General features: G+C 43.7%; 1 protein-coding gene across 3 annotated transcripts in view; it reads right to left on the bottom strand.

The window, feature by feature from the left end:
- The window catches only part of LOC142579953 (uncharacterized), a 233,143-nt gene that overhangs the window by 16,574 nt on the left and 193,737 nt on the right, over positions 1-22,832 (bottom strand). For 2 of the 3 annotated variants that reach the window (XM_075690640.1, XM_075690649.1), the window contains 4 exons: positions 20,592-20,752; positions 19,597-19,773; positions 3,842-3,917; positions 2,105-3,756 (listed from right to left, as the gene is read on the bottom strand). In XM_075690640.1, the coding sequence (XP_075546755.1) occupies positions 2,105-3,756; positions 3,842-3,917; positions 19,597-19,773; positions 20,592-20,752 (2,066 nt within the window). The remainder of the gene's footprint in view (positions 1-2,104; positions 3,757-3,841; positions 3,918-19,596; positions 19,774-20,591; positions 20,753-22,832) is intronic. The other variant, XM_075690656.1, reaches the window with a different exon arrangement.

Raw genomic sequence — 22,832 nt, 5'->3', positions numbered from 1 at the left:
TGGGCTGCGCGTCCACTGCAGCCAAGTGCCACAGCCAATCAGCACTTCAGCAGCAGCAGACAAAACAGACATAACCACTAGGTGGACTCTTACAGAACACCTCCCCTGGAGCGTGCTTCAGTTATGAATGTCCGTAGGCTACCACTGTTGAACAGTATCCTTGAAATGTTCCTTTCATTCGTTCCCTTGGTCACTGCCGTGATGGTTGGCATCAAGACGGTTCAAGTCGGGGAATCTTCTCCAGTTTCTGAGGCATGCAAAGTGACCTGTCATGCGTTCTTTCCAATAGTTACTTGTGCCTAGGCAGCACTGTTGAAAGCAGTATTGGACACGATAGTTGCATGTCTCCTTTGATATTTCTTGCAAATAACCTTGACTCTGCAGAAAGATGTCCATACTTCGTGTAGCGAAAACTTCCCTTTGCCGTAAGAATAGCTTTCTTCTGCTTTAAATCAAATTTTGCGTCACACTCTCGGCTTGTATGGGCCTTTGATTCGCAGAGCTTGCATTCCATGCCCGGTGTGGGGCCGTGCAATGCTGCTGCGGATGAGCTGCGGGCATTTCCCCATTGCACTGTCTTTGTTATATTTGGGAGGTTGCTTACTGCTGATGTCGTCCGGTTGGTCCTCGAGGGTTTGTTCTCAGCTCTCCAGTTCCAGCTTGAAGAACCAGAGTAGATGACGAAATGGCAGCCGCTGGGATGATTCTGATGAAGATGAAGTTGTTGACAAAGCATTGTCATCCTCAGCCAAGGACTTGTGCTGTTCCTCTCGTTTCTCTGCCCATGATCAATGATAGTTCAACACAAACTCCCATGGGAGTGCACAGAGTAGCACAGGGTGCAGCATTGCCTCGTAGGATTACTCTCCAATGCCAAGAGCTTGCAGACCTCTCATGTGCACTTGAATGGAATTGAACATACACCACAGACCATGCACATTTGTTGCAGAAGTCATTGGTTTTATGCCGATCCAGCTTTGCATGCAGGGTCCCCGAAGCACTTCTGCAGGAGGTCGATGGCATCAGCGTAGCACTCTGAAGTCACCTGGAGCCTGGCAATCACTGCAGCAACTTCTCCAGTGAGCAGCGATTTTACGTACTTGAACCTGTCAATGTTACTCAGCTCCGGATTCTTATGAATAGCGACCGCAGACTGCTCCCAGAAAGGTTGCCAGTTCTTTCTTCTTCCGTCGAGCTTTAGTAGCTCTAACTTCGGGAGTTTTGCTCTTTGAATTTGCATGGCTGGAGCCCGTTGGATTGTTGGTTCATTTTGGCTGGCACTTTTCGTTTCAGTTTGTCGGGAGCACAACTTCATTCTATATTCTAGTTTGCCCATATAAGTTGTGATCATGTCACGGTATTCTAAAATGGTTTTGAATTCATTCTGTGCATCCTGTTCCGAGATGGGGCTCAATTGCTGCATCTACATCCTTTAGTTGTTGCTCTACAAGCTGCAGACGTTTTATAAGAGCACTCACCTCTTATACCTCGCAATCCTCGTCCAGGCTGACAGCAGAAATGGTGCCCAGAAGTTCATCAGCTTCCTTCGTGAAACGCATGACTTGAGCTCTAATGACTGTACATTTTTTCTCTTCTGTATATCCATTCTCATTCAGTGAATCGTTGCCATATTCGGTTGATGATTCTCTATGGCCTTGTTTAAACCGTTCCCGGGTTTTGGCACCAAGAATTTTGTTGTAATAGGTTGATGATTGTTCAGGAAGGCACTGCTGTTTGATGTATCTACTGTCATTGATTCTTTAAGTTACAGTTATAAAAATAAGGGCACTTCCTAAAACATGTTAAGATCTCATCAGAGCGGCTGTTTAAGATGCCTGCACACCAGATCCTCCAAGCCATACCTCCATCTGCTCTACCAGCTTCCCATAGCCCTGCCTACCACCCAAGATGTCCCCCCTGGCCAGCCCAACCAATGTCATAAACTTAAAGAGAGTCTCGGGGTACAGGGAAGCCACTGGCAGAGGGACGCGCCGTTCCATTTTTACAACAGAGCGTCTGGAGTATCTCAATTCACAACACAAACAAAAGAACCAGGCAAACACAACAAAAGAACATCAGTGAGTACAAATGTCTCAACACTCACCTTTGGTTCTATCTCTGCAGGTGCATCGTCACTCAAGGTCAAAATTGGAGTGGTTGAAGCATCCTTCCAGGAAAACTCCTCATCGTCAAGATCCGTTGAAAGTACCATCAGGTCTTGCGGCCTCTGGTGCTCGCGACTGTTCCTTGTCTCTTCAATGGTCGCAAGGATCGCACTCACCTTCTGGCTTACATTAGACTTGTGACTGTCACTTTCAACAGACATGGCTGTGAGCAGTCCCTTCTCCTTTGCAATGCCTACTACAAAGTCTATTGCCTCAGAAACCAGCTGCTCAGAAATGGCATTGATCACATCAGTAGCCCAAGGCTGATCAGCTCGCAGAGAGCTTTCAAGTTGCCCAGATGTTTTTGCAATCTTGACTTCAGCAGCACCAGCCAATTTTTCTCTCCTGGTGACGTGAACGTAGAGATCATCTGTGCTCCTCTCTGTGGCCGACAGCACCTCTTCATTTAATGACGCAGTAAAATATTCGCAACTAGCAGGTACACCTGGTATGAGTGTACATTCACCATGCGTTATTTTGGCAATTTCATTAGATGAAGCTGTTCTTACTGTCACATATTCTTCAGCAAATGGTACAGAAGAGTCCTTCCTGCCCACGAGGGCTTTGATGGTATCCTCTAGAAGATAACAAAGAATGCTATTGATTGCCTTATCAACCTTGCCTTTTTCAACTGCTTCTTCATGAGACAGGCTTGAATTTATGACTATACTGTGCACAATCTCTTCTGTGTACTCAGCTACCTCCTCTGTGAGTGCTGACTCATCCTCCAAGCTAGACAGAGTGACTGGAGCATCAACAGCCTTGACGCTAGCAGGACTTGAAGCCTCTTTAAGCACATCTACCTTGCTCAGGTTTTCAGCATGACCTAATGGTTTTTCACACGGATGCTTTTGAAATGCTTGTGCCATTTCATCAGAAGGCTGCTCGTCTGGGCTCTGATTTAACAGGTTTTTGACTTCATGGCTCAAAGATGTTTTATTGTCGCCAAAAGAAGGAAGTATTCCCTCAGAAGATTTGTCATTCTGGAACTCAAACATGTCCATGGCAGGTAAATTAACCTCTCGCACAGGCTGTTCAGTCGAATTGACCTTATCTTCTACATCTCCTTCATATAAAAGACTTTCTGATGCTGTTGCGCTGATGTGTTCACTGACGTCATCATCACTCAACAAAGTCTTGTCTCTGTCAGTGGCACGTTGAGCCTTAGATGTTGGATCAGTACTGCTCTTCAGAGAAGCATCACTTGCGTTAATATCAGGCTTAGGAGTCCTGTCAAGAACCGAAGTATTATCTTGGGCCAGTAGCTCATTAGTGGATCTTACACTAATGGATGAAGGGTCTTCATCTGGTTCAATCTCAGAAATGGAAGATGGTTCTTCAGCAGCCTTGGAACTAGCATATGAAGATGTTGCCTCAGGCTGTTCAGTGCCCCTTTTAGAAGCAGATACAGAAACTTCCTTACTGCTTAGCTCATCCCCGATTTCAGAACTAGCAGATGACGCCGATGTCCTTGGGCCTGACTTATCAGTAACAGATGGAGTAGCTAATTTGGGAGTCAACTCCTCGGTCCCAGATGAGACAAATGAAGAGGCTTCATTGGATTGCTCTTCCTCGGTACCAATTTCAGATTCTGAAATAAATAAGTAAATTATTAATACATACATATGCTTCAAGGAACTGAAGCTCTGCCATAAAAAGACAAACAGTAAATTTACCAGATTTTTTTGAAGATCCAGTCAACGTTTCCACTGCTGACTCAGTGCATGGTTTAGAGTCCTTGCTTTGCAGTGCCTGTAAAGAATAAAAACTATGAGAAGTTAATGAAACGAAGAGCCCTTCATTCATAATAAACCACAGAAGGCATATTTAGAAAAAGAAACAAAAAACAATCAGTCTCATTTGCAGACTGGGGATTAGGTATGCTAGCCCATTCCCACAATGCACACTATTGGGCCTGGCGCCTTCGTTCCTTCAATTACATCAACACCTACACATATAACATGACAACCCTGAAGTACTTGAAATGAGATTCCACAATTTTTTACACAATCTATACTTGCCAGATTTAAAAAGGTAACCTTTGTACAACTCTAAGTTTCTATTCTAGTGAGCTTTTAGAAGCAACTAAAAAAGGGGCAATAAAATAAGCCAACATTTTAAGTGGTTTGTATAAAATTAGAGCTTTCAAAGAACTTACTTAGTTACGTGCCACACCTCTGTGATCTAAGCTATTAATCTCAAAGCATACACAGTCAAACCTCGATATAACAAAACAGGTAAAATCGGCAATTTGGTTCCGTTATATCAAAATTTCGTTGTATTGAAATTCGACATTTTATGCACAGTCGCCAATCGATTTTCCTTACACGGAAAGGAGCTGCAGAATTTTCCAAATTATTGGGCAATCAAAAAAAAAAGGAAATTTGAATGAGAAAATTCATTTTGATGAATTTGGGAGTCTGGGACGAATGATACGGTTCTATGCCAGGTCGACGATACCTTCACACAGGTGGTATGAATTAAGCGAAGCCAGCCAGGCTTTCGCATGCACTCCGCTGCGGCGACTGATAGCGTCGCCCGCACTGGGACGACGCTATCATGAAAAGCGCCAGCAGCGAGCAGCGAATGCTTTCTCTGCCTTTCGCTGCAGCGGGTCACCGTAACTCGAGATTATGCAACCTTCAATACTAAACGTGCGGGAAGACAGCTTATATGATGCCACATTGTCTTGGCAGGCCCACTCTTTGCACATGGGGCAGACTACTTATAAAGCAGGCTGAGCGGCTGCGTGTGCGTTCAGCCATGCACCAACTTACTCCCCCCATTCCCCGCCCCTCACCTCGCGCACGCTTGATCGCGTTACGGCGAGCGAGCTCCCCTCTCCTTCTTTTCCTTTGCTTGCGCTGGGAGGTGGCATTCGTGCATGAAGCCACCATCTTACTGTCTCATCCTGGCACACTTTCACTTGCACCTAACGCACAAAGTGTGCAGGGCGTGATAGGATCTTATTGCACTTCAGTGGACAAGCACTTCAGCGGACAAGCACTTCAGCGGACAAGCACTTCAGCGGACAAGCACTTCAGCGGACAAGCACTCTTGTCGCACGGCACCCGGCGCTATTTGAGAGGTGCATTTGCTAGCAGCCGCTTGTAATTCAACCATTTCACCATCTGCATCCATGGAAGTTTTTATTTATTTTCTCGGCATTCCTTTGCTGCGGAAGCAAAATTTAGTTATACTGAAATCGCGTACAAACACACTTCATTATATTGAGGTTCTAATTACATGGTGTTCTATGGACAAGAGGTTATGAAAAGTTAAGTACTTCGTTATATCGAGGTTTAGCTGTACTGAATCACGAGATTTGTGCAGTATTTACAGGAAAAGAGGATAAAAAGTAAAGGAAAATTCTATTCAAAGAATGTGTGCACATGTGCACACACAAACACACACACACACAGTAACAACATCGTCAGTAAAAACTATTATACAGGGTGTCCCAGCTATCATGCATGAAACCTTAAATAAAATGCACATCATTCTACGTCATTCAGAGCAAGTGCATGTTGTTTGGTGCCTCATTGCGAAGCCGCGAGTAATCTTTTAGTTTCTCACTGAGGATGGTGAATTAAAAGTAAATAGCGAACTTTTTAATTGCTGTTCTAATCATCAAGATGCCAATTAGGGAATTGCAGAGAAATGTAAGAGACGTTCAAATATGTTTCCAGCAAAATACACATTGTCTATTTTTCCTGGCTTAGAGAGAAGGCATGAAAAATATGAAGGATACCTATAACAACACACCCATGCACATGATGCAGCAGTGCCGTCAGTCTATGTGAGAAAGCAAGCTATTCATTTCAGGCTCATTGCTCAGGCCAGTGCATTTTCTTGATGTTGGAATGCAATAATAGCCTGGAGTTGTTGGGCGTCGTGAAAAGAACATGCGTGCTGTTATTGTCACTGCCCAGTCAAGTTTGTTTTCCCACAGACTGTTTGATGACACTGCTATCCTGTGTGCACAGATGCATAGTCACATAGTGTTTTTCATACTTCACCGACTTTCTCTCTCCGCCAGGAGAAATAAACATGATATGTGTACATTGCTAAAAACATCTCATTTTGACATTCTCTACAAATACACCACATTTGAAAGAGTCATAGATACCATTCCATAACATAATATGAAAAATATGTATTAGCTACTTTGATGACGTCATGATTTTAGGCTACACATTTGAGGAGCACAATGGCAACTATATCTTGTTTTAAGCTGCGTAAAAATACTGACCTAATTTTCAATTGTAAGATGATGTCATTTTGGTAAGTGGGCAACCTTGGTGCTTGGTCATGTCATTAAGAAAGATGGTATCAGGTACGATTCACACAAGAACCTGCAGCACACCCCACCTCCCTCCTCCCTCTCCTTCTCCTTTTCGAATGCTTCCAGTTCTTTAACCCTCACATTACTCTTCTGTATCAACTTCCACTCCTCACCACTGGGGGGAAAGAGTGAGCTAGACAAATAAACACTGTCAAGGAAAGCAGTGCTTGCCTTGACAAAGGGCACATGCCTTGGATGAAAGATAACTATGGGGGTGCTAATCAGTACTTAGACTTACCCAGAAAAAGATTGAGTTAGGTAGCTGCAAATTGCAATTTATATTGGCCAATTCATCTATATTCAACGGTGTAAAAATCAGCTACCTATGTTGTCAACTTATTCTTTTCTATGTGCAAAGTGATCTTGGCAGCAACTCCAGAAATGTTGTGTGAAAGAACATAGGTTCATGATCAAGTTTATCTTTCTCCAAAGGAAAGGCATGAACGAAATCTATGATGAAATGTCACAAACTCTGGGTGACTTGCTTTTCATGTACTACCATTAAATGTTGACTTGTCAATTTTAAAACTGGCCAGTTTGATGTTGAAAGTGACAAACCCAGAGGAAGGTCTCTTTTTGTCTCTGTGCTGGCAAGCGTGAAAGCCATCCATGACACGTTCGTGGTGGACCAGAGAACATGAGCTAAATGTATTGCTACATATCCGAGTATATCACTTGGGAGAGTTAGTGCCATTATCCACAATGACTTGGAAATTAGAAAACTTGCAGCAAAGTGTACCCCAAAGCTTTTGACAACTTAACAAAAGAAGAAACATGGCGACATCAGTGACTGTTTTGGAATATTTTGCAAAAAATGGGTAAGGCTTCTTGGACAAACTCATAACTGGTGATAAGGCATGGACTTACTGTTATGATTCAGAGACAAAGAAATAGTCTAAAAAAATTGAAGCACAGTGGCTCTTTCAGGCCAAAGAAGTTCTGTGTGCAAAGGTCGGCACAGAAGCAAATGGCAACAGCTTTTTGGGATAAGAAGGAAGTTCTGCAGGTGGACTACCTCCATCAAAGTCCAACCATTCATGCAGAATATTACTGTGCTTTATTGACGAAGTAGTGGCAACACATCAAGGAAAGCTTTCCAAAGATGTCATTGTTGGTAGGCAATGCTTTGTCACACACTGCAGGTGAAACAATGGAAACACTGACCTCCTTAGGCTTTCAAGTGATGTGCCATCTACCCTAGTCACCCGACATGACTCCTTCTGACTATCATATTTTCCCCAATCTGAAAAAAAAACACCTAAGAGACAATAATATGGTAGCGTTCTAGAGGCATAGGTATAAGCGAACACTCACTTATACTCACTCACCGTTACTTCTTTCAGGCTTTGTGCTCACTCATGTTCATGCTCATATCTACTCACATTCACCAGCTCTCACTGACATCGACTCACACTCAGAGGCACACACACTCACAGGACTCACACTCACTGGCACCGACTCACATTCACACTCACTTCCACCCTCACTCACTGTCACTCATTCACGTTTTCCCGCATGCCTACTCACATTCACAGGTACTCAGTCATGTTCATACTTACGTCCTCTGACACTCACCGGCACTCACTCACATTCATACTCACATCACTGAAATGACTGAGTAAATGTACTCATGAGTGTGCCGACCTATGTATTGCCTGTGCTTGCTGTGTGCTATTATGTTTACTCCATTCCCCCTCTTTTTCCTGTTATCTGTGTGAATCGAGCTGGCTGGCGACGCCAGATGCTGCCAAAGGAAAGCGTGATGCCCACATCGCGCTGCCTGCAGCAGGGAACGGCGGCACATTTGGATTATCGCCTACTAAAAGCGTGCAGTACGCTACCAATGGCACTATGCAACCCATGCTGTAAAACAGATAGGTGAAGATTATTGCAATAGGTTCGGCGGCAATAGCTGCAAATGTGGCATGCGACGACCCGGGCAGAAACTTGCTGGTGCCGGAATAAGAAACTGTGCACGCAATCGTTTTCAAGTGAGACGGGCAGCTATATTGGCCTCGAGGGCCACCACAGGAGAGACCAGCTCTGCTATGCTATTGCTGTGACGTAGTAAACGACATCATGTGACTCGCCTTTGCTGCCACCAGCCCCGCCAGCGCTGCCCACTGCCTTTCATCCCGAAGGCAGTAATTTCGTTTATTGTTTCAGCATGGATACTGCTCGGTACCGCTGTGCCGAATGTATTCAACGGAGCCCAGTGTGAGTTTTCGTGCATACCCCAAAACCAAGCCGCAGGAGGATGCATGGTTGATAAAGCTGAGAATGGGGAAGTTGCCCACCACTCATTATCACGTGTGTAGCGAGCACTTCCGCGAAGATTTTGTGTACAGTGTTGGAGCTAAAATGTTTGGTTGGCATGACGTGGAACTTCCCGGGATTGTGCCTATTAAAATTTACGACATTTATTCGCACCAGGCTGGAAAAGATGGTGCCTTGTTCCCGGAGCATTGCCATCGCAGAACCTTCCTGTCCGGCCTTTGGACCATCCAAAACACCGAGCTTCGCCAGAATCGGGAGCTGGAGATAATCACCCAGCTGATTTCCTTCCAGATGCAGAACTTGTGGGAGGTAATGCGCAATGTGCAATGCAGAACCTGACGATCTGCTAGCCTTTGTGAAGCGCTCGGTATGATTTCATTCCGTAAAGTTTTTATTGCGAGAGCAATTCTATATACACTCGAAGAGCATTTCAGCCATCGCCATCACCGTGAAGTTCCATATAAAGTTCAAGGGCGATAACACCATCGGCATGCAAAATTACGCATAATTGCTGCAGGACTGGCCGCTCGAGGCACTTTGTGTGTATTCGCGGGCTTCTTTCGCGCTCAGAAAAACATTTTTATGTGGCACGCATTAAGCAACAGAAAGCTGTATCGGCAATTTTTCATGTTGCTCTACAATTTTCTCATTGACACATTTAGTCTAATTATAATGTTTTAGAAGTTCATTAATTAATTCTGACTAATTATCCAATTAGGTGGAATTTGTCCTCATGCTGTTCCTTTACGCAGCATATTCGAACGTGGTCAGCCTCGTACACTGCCTCTCCTTCTGTTAGCAGTCGTGATGTGCTGATCTGCTGGTCAACGAATTGGTTGATGCTAGAGACCAGCAGCAGAGTCACTGAAAACGAAATATGGTGACCGTAATTAAGAGTCGACCAAGTGATGCACACTGTGCTTGCAGTGTGCTCACTTGATATGACATCAGTGAAAATACAATGTGCAGAGAAGCGCAAATAGTGGAAGCATGGATTGAGGACACAAAAAATATAATCGGTTGAAGTTCCACTTATTAAAATATATTGGTGATAAGTCATCGTCCCGCGATAAATCTGGAGAAAGTGGCACGCCGCACTCGCCACGACGAATGCTGCAAACAGTACTGTTATTGCAGCAAGAGTGTGTATGGTTACCTTTATTAAAGGTCATGCGAACTTAATAACCAATATCAAAGCATCATATGCGTCGCCAATTTAATTACGCGCTCAAAACTAGGGCGAAGCATTGCCGTGAATCATGCACGGCAATCAACGCAAATCGAGATCTTGCTTCTCGGCCGCGCACCGTGCGCACAGTCACGCTTGCTTCAGTGAAAATAAATGCACACGAGATGTGCGAGTGCTTCGGGTTATAGATTACTCGGTAAATATCATAACAGCTCCCATATACATGAGTAGCCTCTTCACGTTCGTCGTCCATGGCGCCGCGTGCCCACGCTCCGACAAGAGTGGATGATGCCGTACGTTTGCTCACTAAATACCTTTGTTAGCCTGCACGCCAGGTTGTTTTGCAGCTAAGACAGACACATTCAACGCTTGCAACAGAATAACAATGGTGGCTGAACGGGCTGAGCCACTGGAGACAAACACTTCGCAATCGGTATCACGTGATGACATTTTCTACGTGATAGAGAGATTCCGGCAGACAGCACCACGCTATGTCCTCAACGCCAATACTGTTCTCAATTGCGCACGCCTTGCGCCTTTTCTTGTTCATATGGGATCTAGAGGCTGGAAAACGTATATGATCACAGTCTGCAGCAGGGAATGGCGGCGCGTTTCGGTTATCGCCTATTAAAAGTGTACGCTACACTTCCTATGGCACCACATGGCATGAAACAGACAGGCAAAGATGCTTATCGTAATGGAATTGGAGGGGATAGCTGCGAATGCCACTTGCGATGACCCCGGGGAAGATTCCCTGGTACCATAATGAGAAATTGAGTGCGCGCCGGGCAGCTATATACTGTTATAGATTTCGCACACCTCGTACATTCTCTTGTTTACATGGGATCTAACAGCCAGAAAATGTATCACATGATCGCACTTGGCAACGTTCTGAACACTGGTGCCGAAAAATCGTGTTTTCTTGGAACATACGAACCGGTAAAGAGTGAGTGTAGCTCTATTGGGTCACTTTTTGTGTTCTCGATTCCGAACACTGGCGCCGGAAAAACATACATAGCGGGAACGTATCAACGAGGTTCTACTGTATGTTTTTTTTCACTTACAGATTTATGTATTTTCATGTCTTTCACATTATCTTTTGATGCACGTTAGCTTCGCTTGGTTTGCTGAGTGGTGTGATCATTGCGTGCTTCGGCTCTCGAACGTTACAGTGCAATGCTGTGGCTTCCGCATTCACTTTGGGAACATCCCAGACCCCAAAAGTGACCATCACTAATTCTCGTAGAAGATTGGGCTAGTTGGTGATTGTATGAATTGGGTTTTACCAAAGTATGTTTGTTGAAAAGAAAAAAAAAAGAAATCTCCAACGATTACGATACTCCAATGCGAAATTGAGTACAGCTCTATACGTGTTTTCATTTCACGATATATTGACAAAAAATTTGAGAGAGACATGTAGCAGGGTCAGCAATCGTTGAAAATCTGACCTGTAAGTCAAGCGCGTTGGCTTCTTCAAATGACTCGTCAAAGGTTCCACTGTAATTGCTGGCATTACTTGGCTTCCTAAAAGTACTACACAATTTGCGTCATGCATACAATCAGATTACAAAACAATCGCAAACCATGACAATCAAAACAAGCGCGAATGAGACCAAACCAAGGAAACCAAACAAGTGCAAGCACGAGCTGACGCTTGCAGACGATGGTACGAAACATGCGGTCCAGCTGAGACCAGATACGAGAATGCATCGAGCAGTCGGGCGGGTCTATGTGAAACCAGTTTTCTGCGAGCACGTCACTGGAGGGGTCGCTCTCATTGGTCTCCGTCCGTGGCTCGCGTCTTTCATCTGTTGCTCTAGGTTCGCTCTTTCATCTTTTGTTGTTGTGCTTGTTAGCTTGGTTATGCCACATCTGCTCGCCACAGGAATAGGCCATTAAGAGCTGTGCTATAAAAAGTACTTTTGGTAACGTAAGTTCTTTGTGAAGTTTCTGCAAGAAAGCAGAAGTTAGCTCGAGGTAAATTTTTTAAATCAAGTGTGAAACTAGGTACAATGACAAATATTATTTTGCAGTATTCTACTGGCATGGTTCTTTCATGCGACGTCATAGATGAATACATTTATGAACTTTGCACATTTAACTGGCTTAGTAAAAAAGCAAGAGATTGTGCTTTTTCTGAAATTTTTTTCATAAACTTTGTTAACGTTTCAGCCTTATTTACTTCTTCCTATGTTTTGCTCTTTATATAGCTTCTGCTAAACATAATGCTCAACTATGAAATCAAGTACTTTTCCAAAAAATTACTTCTGAATTCGGCAAAAAGTCACTTTTTAACGGTGTTCTGACCTATATTAAGCATTAAGGCCCTCCAGATAAAAATATGTCAGATAACTCGTTATATGCACCAACCTTTCAGCTAATGACCTAGAAATTTTAATGAGTAAATTTCGTTTCAGCTGAGAAAAACATTTCTGATGTCCACAACCAATCTCATCAGTAGGCACTCCTGAACTGTGTCTTCACCGCAAAACATGTGTTGGCCACAATTGAATTGTTGCCATGCTTTCTATAACTCTTCGTGCAAAAAATATGGGCGCATGCTTTTTTGTATGCCATAAATGGCAGTAAAGTATCTCTTTGCTGTTTAAATGTTGATGCCCTTGCAACTATGTTTTACGATAATACAGTACATTTGAAGTTCAGTGTTTCACGGAAGCCCGTCTGGTCGGGATGAAACATGGTTAAAAGGTAAACAAAAACCCGGGGCACTTCGCTGACCAAATAAAGATTTAAAAGAAAAGAAGACGTTTCGGCTCCCACACGGGAGCCTTGTTCACAGGTAAAATAAACAAAAGTGCTCGAGCAGCTCGCTTAAATAGTCTTGAACACGTGACGCAGGCAGCGCGCATACACTGACGGCAGATTGCCATCGCTCCTGTTGAGAGTGTGTGGCGTAGTCTGAATCATGAGGGACTCAAGATAAAGGCGTCGAGATAGCCCTTTTTTTCTGGCAAGGACACGTGCCTTCCCCCAGTCGATTGCGTGGCCGCTTGAAGTGGCATGCTCAGCCAAAGCACTGGATTTCACATTTTCTTTTTTGACGTCATAATTGTGCTGTTTAAGACGCCTTTCAAAGTTACCAGTTTCGCCAATGTACACGTAGTCACAATCCACGCATGGGACAACGTACACAACACCTGGGAATTTCTCTTTTGGTAATTTGTCCTTAACATTGACGAGCGATTGCCGTAGTTTCTGGTTTGGAATGTGTGCCACTTGAACATTGTATGAACGCAGAATACGGCTTAGAGCTTCACTTGTGGACGGGATATATGGTATTCCGGTGCTCTTTTGACTAGAGGCAGCATAGGGTAACTGCGGAGGTGCCATTTGTCGTTCGACAGCATTGAAGAAAGGGCACAGGTAACCACAGGCTGATAGTTCCCGCCGTACCACGCTTACGTCGGCTGCGTAGTCTTCTTGTCTCGTGCAGATTTTCTCCGCGCGTCGTAGAAGCGTCGAAACCACTGCCCTTGTGAGAAGCAGGTTGCAAGGAGCCGAAATGCAAGTAGCGTCCTGTGTGAGTTGGCTTTCTGAAAACTGCGAACAACAAAGTAGGCCCCTTTCTTTCAATCAGCATATCAAGGAACGGAAGCTTGCCGTCGACTTCCTCTTCTACCGTGAACTGGATCACTGCTTCCATGCTGTTTAGGTGCGAAGTGAACGACTGAACTGCTTCTTTGTGAATGATGCAAAAACAGTCGTCCATGTAGCGAAAGACTGCCTTCGGAGCAGGGCTGAACGAAGAGAGTGCTCGACTTTCAAGTGCTTCCATTGTCAAGTTAGTGGCAGTTACCGAGATAGAAGCTCCCATAGCCGTTTCGTGGACCTGTTTGTAGAAACACTTTTGGAACGTAAAGTATGTGTTTGATAAACAGAACTGTAGCAGCCGAGCCAGGTCCGGTGCATCAATGGGCGATCTCTCGGGTAGAGTTGCATCCGACTCCAGAGAGGTACTGCATACATCACTCACACTCACATACGCAATTCCTACGGCTTGATGGACAAAGTCCATGACGTCGTACTGGATAAAAACGCCACCTTGGTCTCTTTTGACGTGAAATAGCTTTTTACTAGTGTGCCAACGGAACTGGCCGTGGATGTATGCAGTACCGCTCTGGAGTCGGATGCAACTCTAGCTGAGAGATCGCCCACTGATGCACCGGACCTGCCTCGGCTGCTACAGTTCTGTTTATTAAACACGTACTTTACGTTCCAAAAGTGTTTCTACAAACAGGTCCACGGAACGGCTATGGGAGCTTCTATATCGGTAACCGCCACTAACTTGACAATGGAAGCACTTGAAAGTCGAGCACTCTCTTCGTTCAGCCCTGCTCCGAAGGCAGTCTTTCGCTACGTGGACGACTGTTTTTGCATCCTTCACAAAGAAGTTCAGTCGTTCACTTCGCACCTAAACAGCATGGAAGCAGCGATCCAGTTCACGGTAGAAGAGGAAGTCGACGGCAAGCTTCCGTTCCTTGATATGCTGATTGAAAGAAAGGGGCCTACTTTGTCGTTCGCAGTTTTCAGAAAGCCAACTCACACAGGACGCTACTTGCATTTCGGCTCCTTGCAACCTGCTTCTCACAAAAGGGCAGTGGTTTCGACGCTTCTACGACGTGCGGAGAAAATCTGCACGAGACAAGAAGACTACGCAGCCGACGTAAGCGTGGTACGGTGGGAACTATCAGCCTGTGGTTACCTGTGCCCTTTCTTCAATGCTGTCGAACGACAAATGGCACCTCCGCAGTTACCCTATGCTGCCTCTAGTCAAAAGCGCGCCGGAATACCATATATCCCGTCCACAAGTGAAGCTCTAAGCCGTATTCTGCGTTCATACAATGTTCAAGTGGCACACATTCCAAACCAGAAACTACGGCAATCGCTCGTCAATGTTAAGGACAAATTACCAAAAGAGAAATTCCCAGGTGTTGTGTACGTTGTCCCATGCGTGGATTGCGACTACGTGTACATTGGCGAAACTGGTAACTTTGAAAGGCGTTTTAAACAGCACAATTATGACGTCAAAAAAGAAAATGTGAAATCCAGTGCTTTGGCTGAGCATGCCACTTCAAGCGGCCACGCAATCGACAGGGGGAAGGCACGTGTCCTTGCCAGGGAAAAAGGGCTATCTCGACGCCTTTATCTTGAGTCCCTCATGATTCAGACTACGCCACACACTCTGAACAGGAGCGATGGCAATCTGCCGTCAGTGTATGCGCGCTGCCTGCGTCACGTGTTCAAGACTATTTAAGCGAGCTGCTCGAGCACCTTTATTTATTTTACCTGTGAACAAGGCTCCCGTGTGGGAGCCGAAACGTCTCCCTTCGATAATACATTTCTGCAATTAAAGTAAACCATTACTGCTTTGAGGTCATCTAAGACTGGATAGTTATCGGACATGAGATGTACACGGCACCGAGTCATTATTTTGAAGTACTACAGATCAGCAGGTTACGTGTTATACAAGAACCTGAACCATCCACACTACATGCCAACCATGGTGGGGGTGACAAATAGCGAAAAAATTTCTAGTTTGCAGGCTTAGACTGCAAAATAGAAGCTGTGACTGTCCGTGGGCCTGGTCAAGCGACAATTTCGTTCTGGCATAAAGCAATAGAGAATGGATGACCATGTGATTGTTCTGCCTCTGCGTAGGTCAGAATGATGGTACGCTTTTATCTGCCACTGCAAAAAACTCACATCTATGCTGTGTTCACCTACCTGACTACCCCGAGCCCCCAAAATTAGAAGTGGTGAACTGATGAACACATGCCGTTTACAATGTATGTATACTGATGTCAAGTGCCACAGCATGTGTTTGCTTGGCAAATAGCCACAGTCCATATGCCTGCTCGAAGAATAGCCGGCGGTGCATACATGTTCTATAGTAAAGACAAAGTTCGGGAGTACCCACCATTGTTGTGGACTTCAAACACTTCTTTCTTGCCCCAAACAAAACTTACTCAAATTAAGATTACTACATTACAAGCTGAATGGTTGGTGTGTATAATGCATTATCTCACATATTTTTATCTGGAGGGCCTCAATGCTAACTTCAAATCTAAACATTGTCAAAAAGTGACTTTTCGCCAAATTCAGAAGCAACATTCTTGAAGAGTACTGGATTTCACAGTCAAATATTATTTTAACAAAAACTATACCAATGAGAAAATAGCTGAAATGTTAACAGTTTATGCAAGAAAATTCTGAAAATGCACAATTTCTTGCTCCTTTACTGAGCCAATTAAATGCAGAGAATTCATCAATGTGTTTACCTATGACGTAACATGAAAGAATCACACCAGTAGAATATTCTAAAATAAGATTTGTTGTTGCACCTAGTTTCGTACTTTCTTTGAAAAAATTTACCTCCAACCAACTTTTGCTTCCTTGCGGAAACATTAAAGAGCGCTTACGTCAAGAAAATTTTTTTTCGAAAAATACTTTCCTGAAACCTCATTCGCACGATCACCAACTAGCCCAATATTTTCCAAGAGAATGGCAATGGTCACTTTTGAGTTCTGGTACATAGCACATGGAATTACCTGTATATGCTTAAACGCTGTGTAATGTCAGCAGCATTCGGCCTAGACAGTGTGTATTGTACAGACTATACTAATAACACTGACAGTCACAAAGAATGAATACACAATTGTTAAGAGAGCAACTGTATATAACAGTTACTAAATTTAACATTCATCCTGCTTCTTTAGGCTACAAAGGAAATGTCTAGTGACATTTACATGCATTGCAGAGACCATGCACTCTCATGAGATAGCTCTACAGTCATGCGAGAAATGGTAAGGCATGTGAAAACAGCTAACTACAGTTAAAGCTTGATATAACGAACTTACATATAAGGAAATTCTCGATATAACGAAGCATTTAACTTTTCATAACCTCTTGTCCATAGAACGCCATGTATTTAGAAGCTCAATATAACGAAGTGCATTTAACGAAAGTATGCATTTCAATATAACGAAATTTCACTGCCAACGCAAAGTAATGCGGAGACAATAAATGTAAACCTACAAGGACATAGATGGCAAAATATTTTAATCACACACGGCTGCTTGCAAACGCATCTCTCAAATCGCAGGCTGCTGCGCCACAAGAGCACCTCCAAAGTGGAGTCGCATCATGTTCCATATAAAGTACAAGTGCGATAAGGTCCTATTGCGCCCTGCGCACTGTGTGCTTTAGGTGCGAGTGAAAGTGTACGAGGGTGAGGCAAGAAAGATGGTGGCTTTACGAATGACGTCTTCCCATGCGAGCAAAGGGAAAGAGGGGGAGGGGAGCAAGCTCACTGTAATGCAATCAAGCGCATGCGAGGGGGTTGGGGTTGGGCTGAAGTGGGAGGTAAGTTGGCGCGCATCTCAGCCGGCCATGGCTGTGCATGGATGTAAACGCAGCTGAGCGCATACATAGCCGCACACCTTGCTTTAGAAGTAATCCGCCGTGTGTGCAAAGAGTGGGCGTGCCGAGGCAGCATGACACCATGTAAGCCGTCTTACTGCAAGTTCAGTAATGGAAGTTGCGTAATCTCGAGTTACGGTGACCCACTGGAGCAAAGGGCAGAGGAAGCATTTGCTGGCCACTGCCGGCGCTTTTCATGATAGCGTCGCCCACACTGGGACGACGACATCAGCCGCGGGGCGGAGTGCATGTGAAGGCATGGCTGTCTTCGCTTAATTCGTAGCGCTGAGAAGATATCATCGACGTACATGGCACAAAACCGTATCATTCGTCGCCGACTCCCAAATTTATCAAAATGAATTGCTTTGTCATTCAAATTTGTTTTTTCGTTTGCCCAATAATTCCGAAAATTCTGTGGCCCCTTTCCATATAAGAAAAATCGATTGGCTACAGTGCTTCTTGCATAAAAAGTCAAATTTCGATAGAATGAAATTTCGATATAACGAAGCAAATTGCAAATTTTACCAGCTTCATTACATCGAGGTTTAACTGTATATACACGTATGTCATGTGCGCTAGCATTTCACAACATACAAGTGCATAGCAGGGACGAGAGAGGCCCCACTTCATACGATGTCTGCTCAATTAAATATTCGTAGCTATGTGGGAAAGCGCAAAAGCCACCCCTTGGCTCCCCCTAGTTTGGGTTAGGACCATTGTTCACAAACAAGCCTCCCTGCAGTCCATACGGGCTAAGTAAGAAGGGCCTCACAAACAGTGCAAAAGATGATCCCAGGATAGATGAACCCGCTTCACAGTCTCTAAACCTCTCCCAAATCCAACGTGAGGTCGCTTTCATTTAAAAATGTCAAGGGCGCTGTCGTCTTATGAAGAACGAAACTGCCTTGTGGGATGTGCACTGTTTTTTGCATTTTGCCTTCAACGCCTGAATATGAACTCTAGAAATGAGCAGGTAAAAAATTCTGCTTCTTCATATCCTTCCTTCCTTGTTCATATCCAAGTCTACTTAAACCATAAAGTGATCATTCACGTTCACAATTGTGTCTACTCACACTCAATGACGGTCACTCACGTTCATGTTCACGTCTATATAATGACATATATATGTAGGTACTCACTCGTGTTCGTAAGTCCACTCACGCACACAGGTTCATACGACTGCTCACACTCACCGGAACCCACTCACGTTCCCCCTCACCGTCACTCACCCACGTTCAAACTTTCAGGTTCTCACTCGTGTTCATACTCACATCCACTCACACTCACCGGCACTTACTCATATTCCCTCAAAGGCACTCACTCACGTTGACACTCATGCCTACTCACACTCACCGGCACTCATTCATGTTTGCACTCACGCCTATTCACATTCGCAGGCACTCACTAATGTTCACACTCCCATCCACTCACACTCACCAGCACTCACTCACGTTCACATCCTTGTCTTTGAAATGAATGTGAGTGAGTGCACTCATGAGTGGTTACACCAGTAGATGGAATAACTTTATTTGCAAGGGCTTAAGAAGCTGCAGGAATGATGTTGCAAGTGCATTGATTTTCTGGGGGAATATGTAAAATAGTGTCATAGTTGCAGCTTTATAGGTGAATTTTTTCATGTCTAGGATAAATACTTATCAGCACCCTCACACTAAACACGACCTCCTGTGGCAACCACAAACAAGGATGTTGACCACGTCGATTACACGAAGCAGTCATAAGTGGAAGGCGATGATATCACCACATAGAAAACGATAACATAAAGACATGTGGCACCCTCAGATAAATGTGTTTACGTGGGCAGGCATCTCTGTAGCTGGCAAGCGCAGCAACATATGGTAAGAGCATGTGGGCGAGAGCGCAAGGCTGAGTGCATTTACTGTAGTGGACACGATGGCATATGTCCTGCAATACTTAAGTGTTTCAATAACTCCACTATTACTGCTTTTCTAAAAGCTTTTATAGAACATTTACTGAAGAATGCACAGGAGCCATCAGTATATAACAAAATTCTTGAATAAGCAGTAGAGGGCTCCTTCTAAGCTGAGGGCCAGGAGTCTTTATGACGTCAATGCACCTCAAGCACAACAAACCATTAAATAAACTATTGTGGTTCTTGCAGTAAGGGTAATGTGCTTTCAAAGGAAAAAGGAACTACTTGCCGAGGCTGGCTGCATCAGACTTTCGGAAGAACTCAACTGCACAAGCCGGTGCTTGCGCTGCTCAGCAGCACGAGGCTTCTTGATCTGTGGCTTTACAAATGGTGCTTTCTCATGCTGGGCAATGTCAAGCTCCTTCTCTAGCTCCTCCTTTGCTTGTTGAATCAGTTTATCATACAGCTGGAAAAAGCCACAAATACATTCAGCCACCAAATAAAAGCCACAGTGAGGCAGATTAATGACAGGTGTGCTGAGACCACAGAGATTGTGTCACCATGGGCACTTTGACAGTCAAAAGAAACAACTCACAGCAATGAACAAAAATACACTTGTTTCCCATCAAACAGGACTTAGCAAATAAGTGGGTATTTCAAAAAGCGCTTCATGATGTACAAATTGACATATTGATGCATAATTTCTACTGCTCACCAGTGCTAGGTCACGTTTTCACTGAACAGCCATCAAAGGTCACTATTATGTATGTTTCATGCCGCTGTTTTCTTCAATAAAAATTAATAAAATGCAGTAGGCATTACTGCAGCAATTGTTTGGTTAAGTTTTTGTGATCAGAAAGTGCACTGCCTGCAAAGTGACCAGCTAAACATATAAGCTTTAAAGCCTGTTTCTTCTCTTCAGAATTCTGAATATGCAAGTTTGAACTGAAGCATACATAGTCTACCTTTAACTTAGGGCACAAATTTGGGTCAAAAAGGTTTCTGTTTAATTTCTCTGTTCACATAATTTTTGCTTTCTGTGAGAATGCAGGACCTGAACTAGTTTTCATTAAACCTTGTCTCTTAAATAAGCATTCAATACATCAACTAAGTTGTCATCAATACTTACTACAGCCAATTCTTAAACTTTGCCTAAACCAATAAATGAAACATATGGCCAGCTACAAAAGTTTTGATTTGTTGTTTCGACAGGTAGATGCAAATTAAAGCCTCTTTCAGAGTGACAGGCATGACGTCCGCTAAGTGTGCAGCCACAAGACCCACCTCTATGTGCTTCTTGAGAGATTCCTCCCGTTCACGAAGCACTTCAGTGCGCCGACGTCTTTGTTCCCGCTTGAGCTGCTCTGCCTCTAACTGCCGCCTCTTGAGTTCCTGACTTAGTGCTATAATTCGGCACTCAATGTCACTCTGGTCCGAGGCGGTTTCTGAAAAACCAGAACGCATAGCAACACATACCGTGCCTATACAGGCGGCCTCTTCCACTTGATTTTTGGTTAGGTGAAAAAAAGAAACATTCTTAGAGAATAGAATACCAGCTCACCCAGGAAACCATTCTTTAAAAGAAACAGTGGTTGTGGACTAATGAAATCAGTGCTGTGAAATTTTGATTAAACCACGCTTTAGAGAACAAGTAAAAAAAAAAAGATATCCACACTCAAACTAGCAAGGGCATGTAAAAACTGCAGCAATTAAGGAAGCTCATGTGGCCATGGGGTCAAACTGAAACTAAATCTCAAACTGAAAGAAAAAAAAAAATGACAGGAGGGAAAGGGAAGTAGTTTTGCGTGGACTATGTTTGAACCAAACCACTTTATTGTCACTGAAATGAAACGTGAAAAGGAAAATTACATTTTTCAGTTCAAATCAATCTTTTGTGGCACTTATGTGCCTGGATGCTGCATTCACGGTCCAGTCCTACCAAAATGCAGGTAATGTGTTAAGTGTGGGGAAATGGTGAAGCAAACCTATGGTTGATCAACCCACCCTGTCCAGGTTCTTATACTACTCATGCCCTTTATGGAACCAAGACAATCAAGATCCTTACTATAAACTGAGCTGACAAAGTAAAATGAAGGGCTTGTTTGGCGAGTTAAATATACCACCTATGATCACTACAAAAACCATCACAAAGGTAGTAATGCTCAGCAAATAAACAAGTAGAGGTACAATCTAGACAAGATATCCCCATGAGCCACAGCCTACATACACCTTTGTGTACACAAATTCTATTTATTGTCATCAAAATCACTTCTCGCACTGATTCTTACATACTACACTCTAGTACTGCATATCCTTTAACTAAATGTGTATAGCATTGCTTTAGGAAAGCTGCTCATGGAAAGTTTACAACAAGCAGTTCTATAACTGACATCAACATGTTTTGTGGACCTCACATTTCTGGGTGGTAAGCAATGCTTTCACCAAGGACGCACATTTCCTGAGTGAATTTTTATGTTAAGTGAGGGCTGTTAGTTGTAAAGTAATTACTGTTTATTTGCTAAATGCAGATACAAAATTACTCTTGTTTTTAAATGTTTAGATTTTGCGTACACGTCTATGTCATGACTCACTGATACTTAGTTAAAACTCTTCTTTGTAAGCAAGCTTTTCCAATTAGTTTTTACTTTTTATATGATTCAAGGGACTAAGTTGAACACTGACTCAATCAGGAGTGGGACTGCCAAAAGTCATTTTGTAGCAATTTCTTAAGCAAGTAAAACTGCATTTTGGAGCAGTTTGGAGCAGCTTGGAGCAGAGTAAATTTCATTTCGAAGCAATTTAGAGCAGATGAAATTTCATTCTGAAGCAGCTTGGAGCAGGCCAATCTTAATTTTGGTGGAATAATGGAATATGGCAGTGCACTTCGAAACCAGGACGGAACACAGAATAAGCCAACACGAGCGCTGTACTGCAACTCTCTTAAGCAACGTCTTAAGCTGAATTTTGAAGCAGATTACCCTGATACTAAAACCGTCTAGCGCATGCAGATTTTGTCTATAGATTTTTAATTAATGGCAGCAATGACCAAAAACATGCATGCCACAACAGTGAGTCCAAAATTTCGAAAAGTAACCAAAAACATTTTTCTATAAATACACTTTTATTTAATGTCTCGACAGTGTAGGTGAAGCACCTGGAAATGCACTTCACCAACAGACTGTACGAAGAAACAAGAGTTATGAAATACTGTGGTGTATTGAAAGCCATTTTTACATAATAGAAATAGTTTTGCCTTGCCGCAAGCCAACCAGAACGTGGGGCGGTAGAAGCACGCTTAGCAGCTATAGCGTACAAGAATATTGAAGATTGGGTCGAACAGCAGAACAGCGTATGCTTTCCAACAAAGCCGAAAATATCGGTGACGCTGCAATCGAACTATGTATTCCTATGCCGACGCTCATGATGGTAGCAAAAAATGTTCTCCAATTACGAGGTCCAATCGACGCGGTAACAATTTCTGGGTCATCATATGTCCCCGAAGACCCAAAGAGCCGCAATTGACCC

This window comes from Dermacentor variabilis, chromosome 1, assembly GCF_050947875.1.
Source record: "Dermacentor variabilis isolate Ectoservices chromosome 1, ASM5094787v1, whole genome shotgun sequence".
NCBI lineage: Eukaryota > Metazoa > Arthropoda > Arachnida > Ixodida > Ixodidae > Dermacentor > Dermacentor variabilis.
Note: the sequence above shows the minus strand (reverse complement) of the source record. Positions and strands in the feature narration are given on the sequence as shown.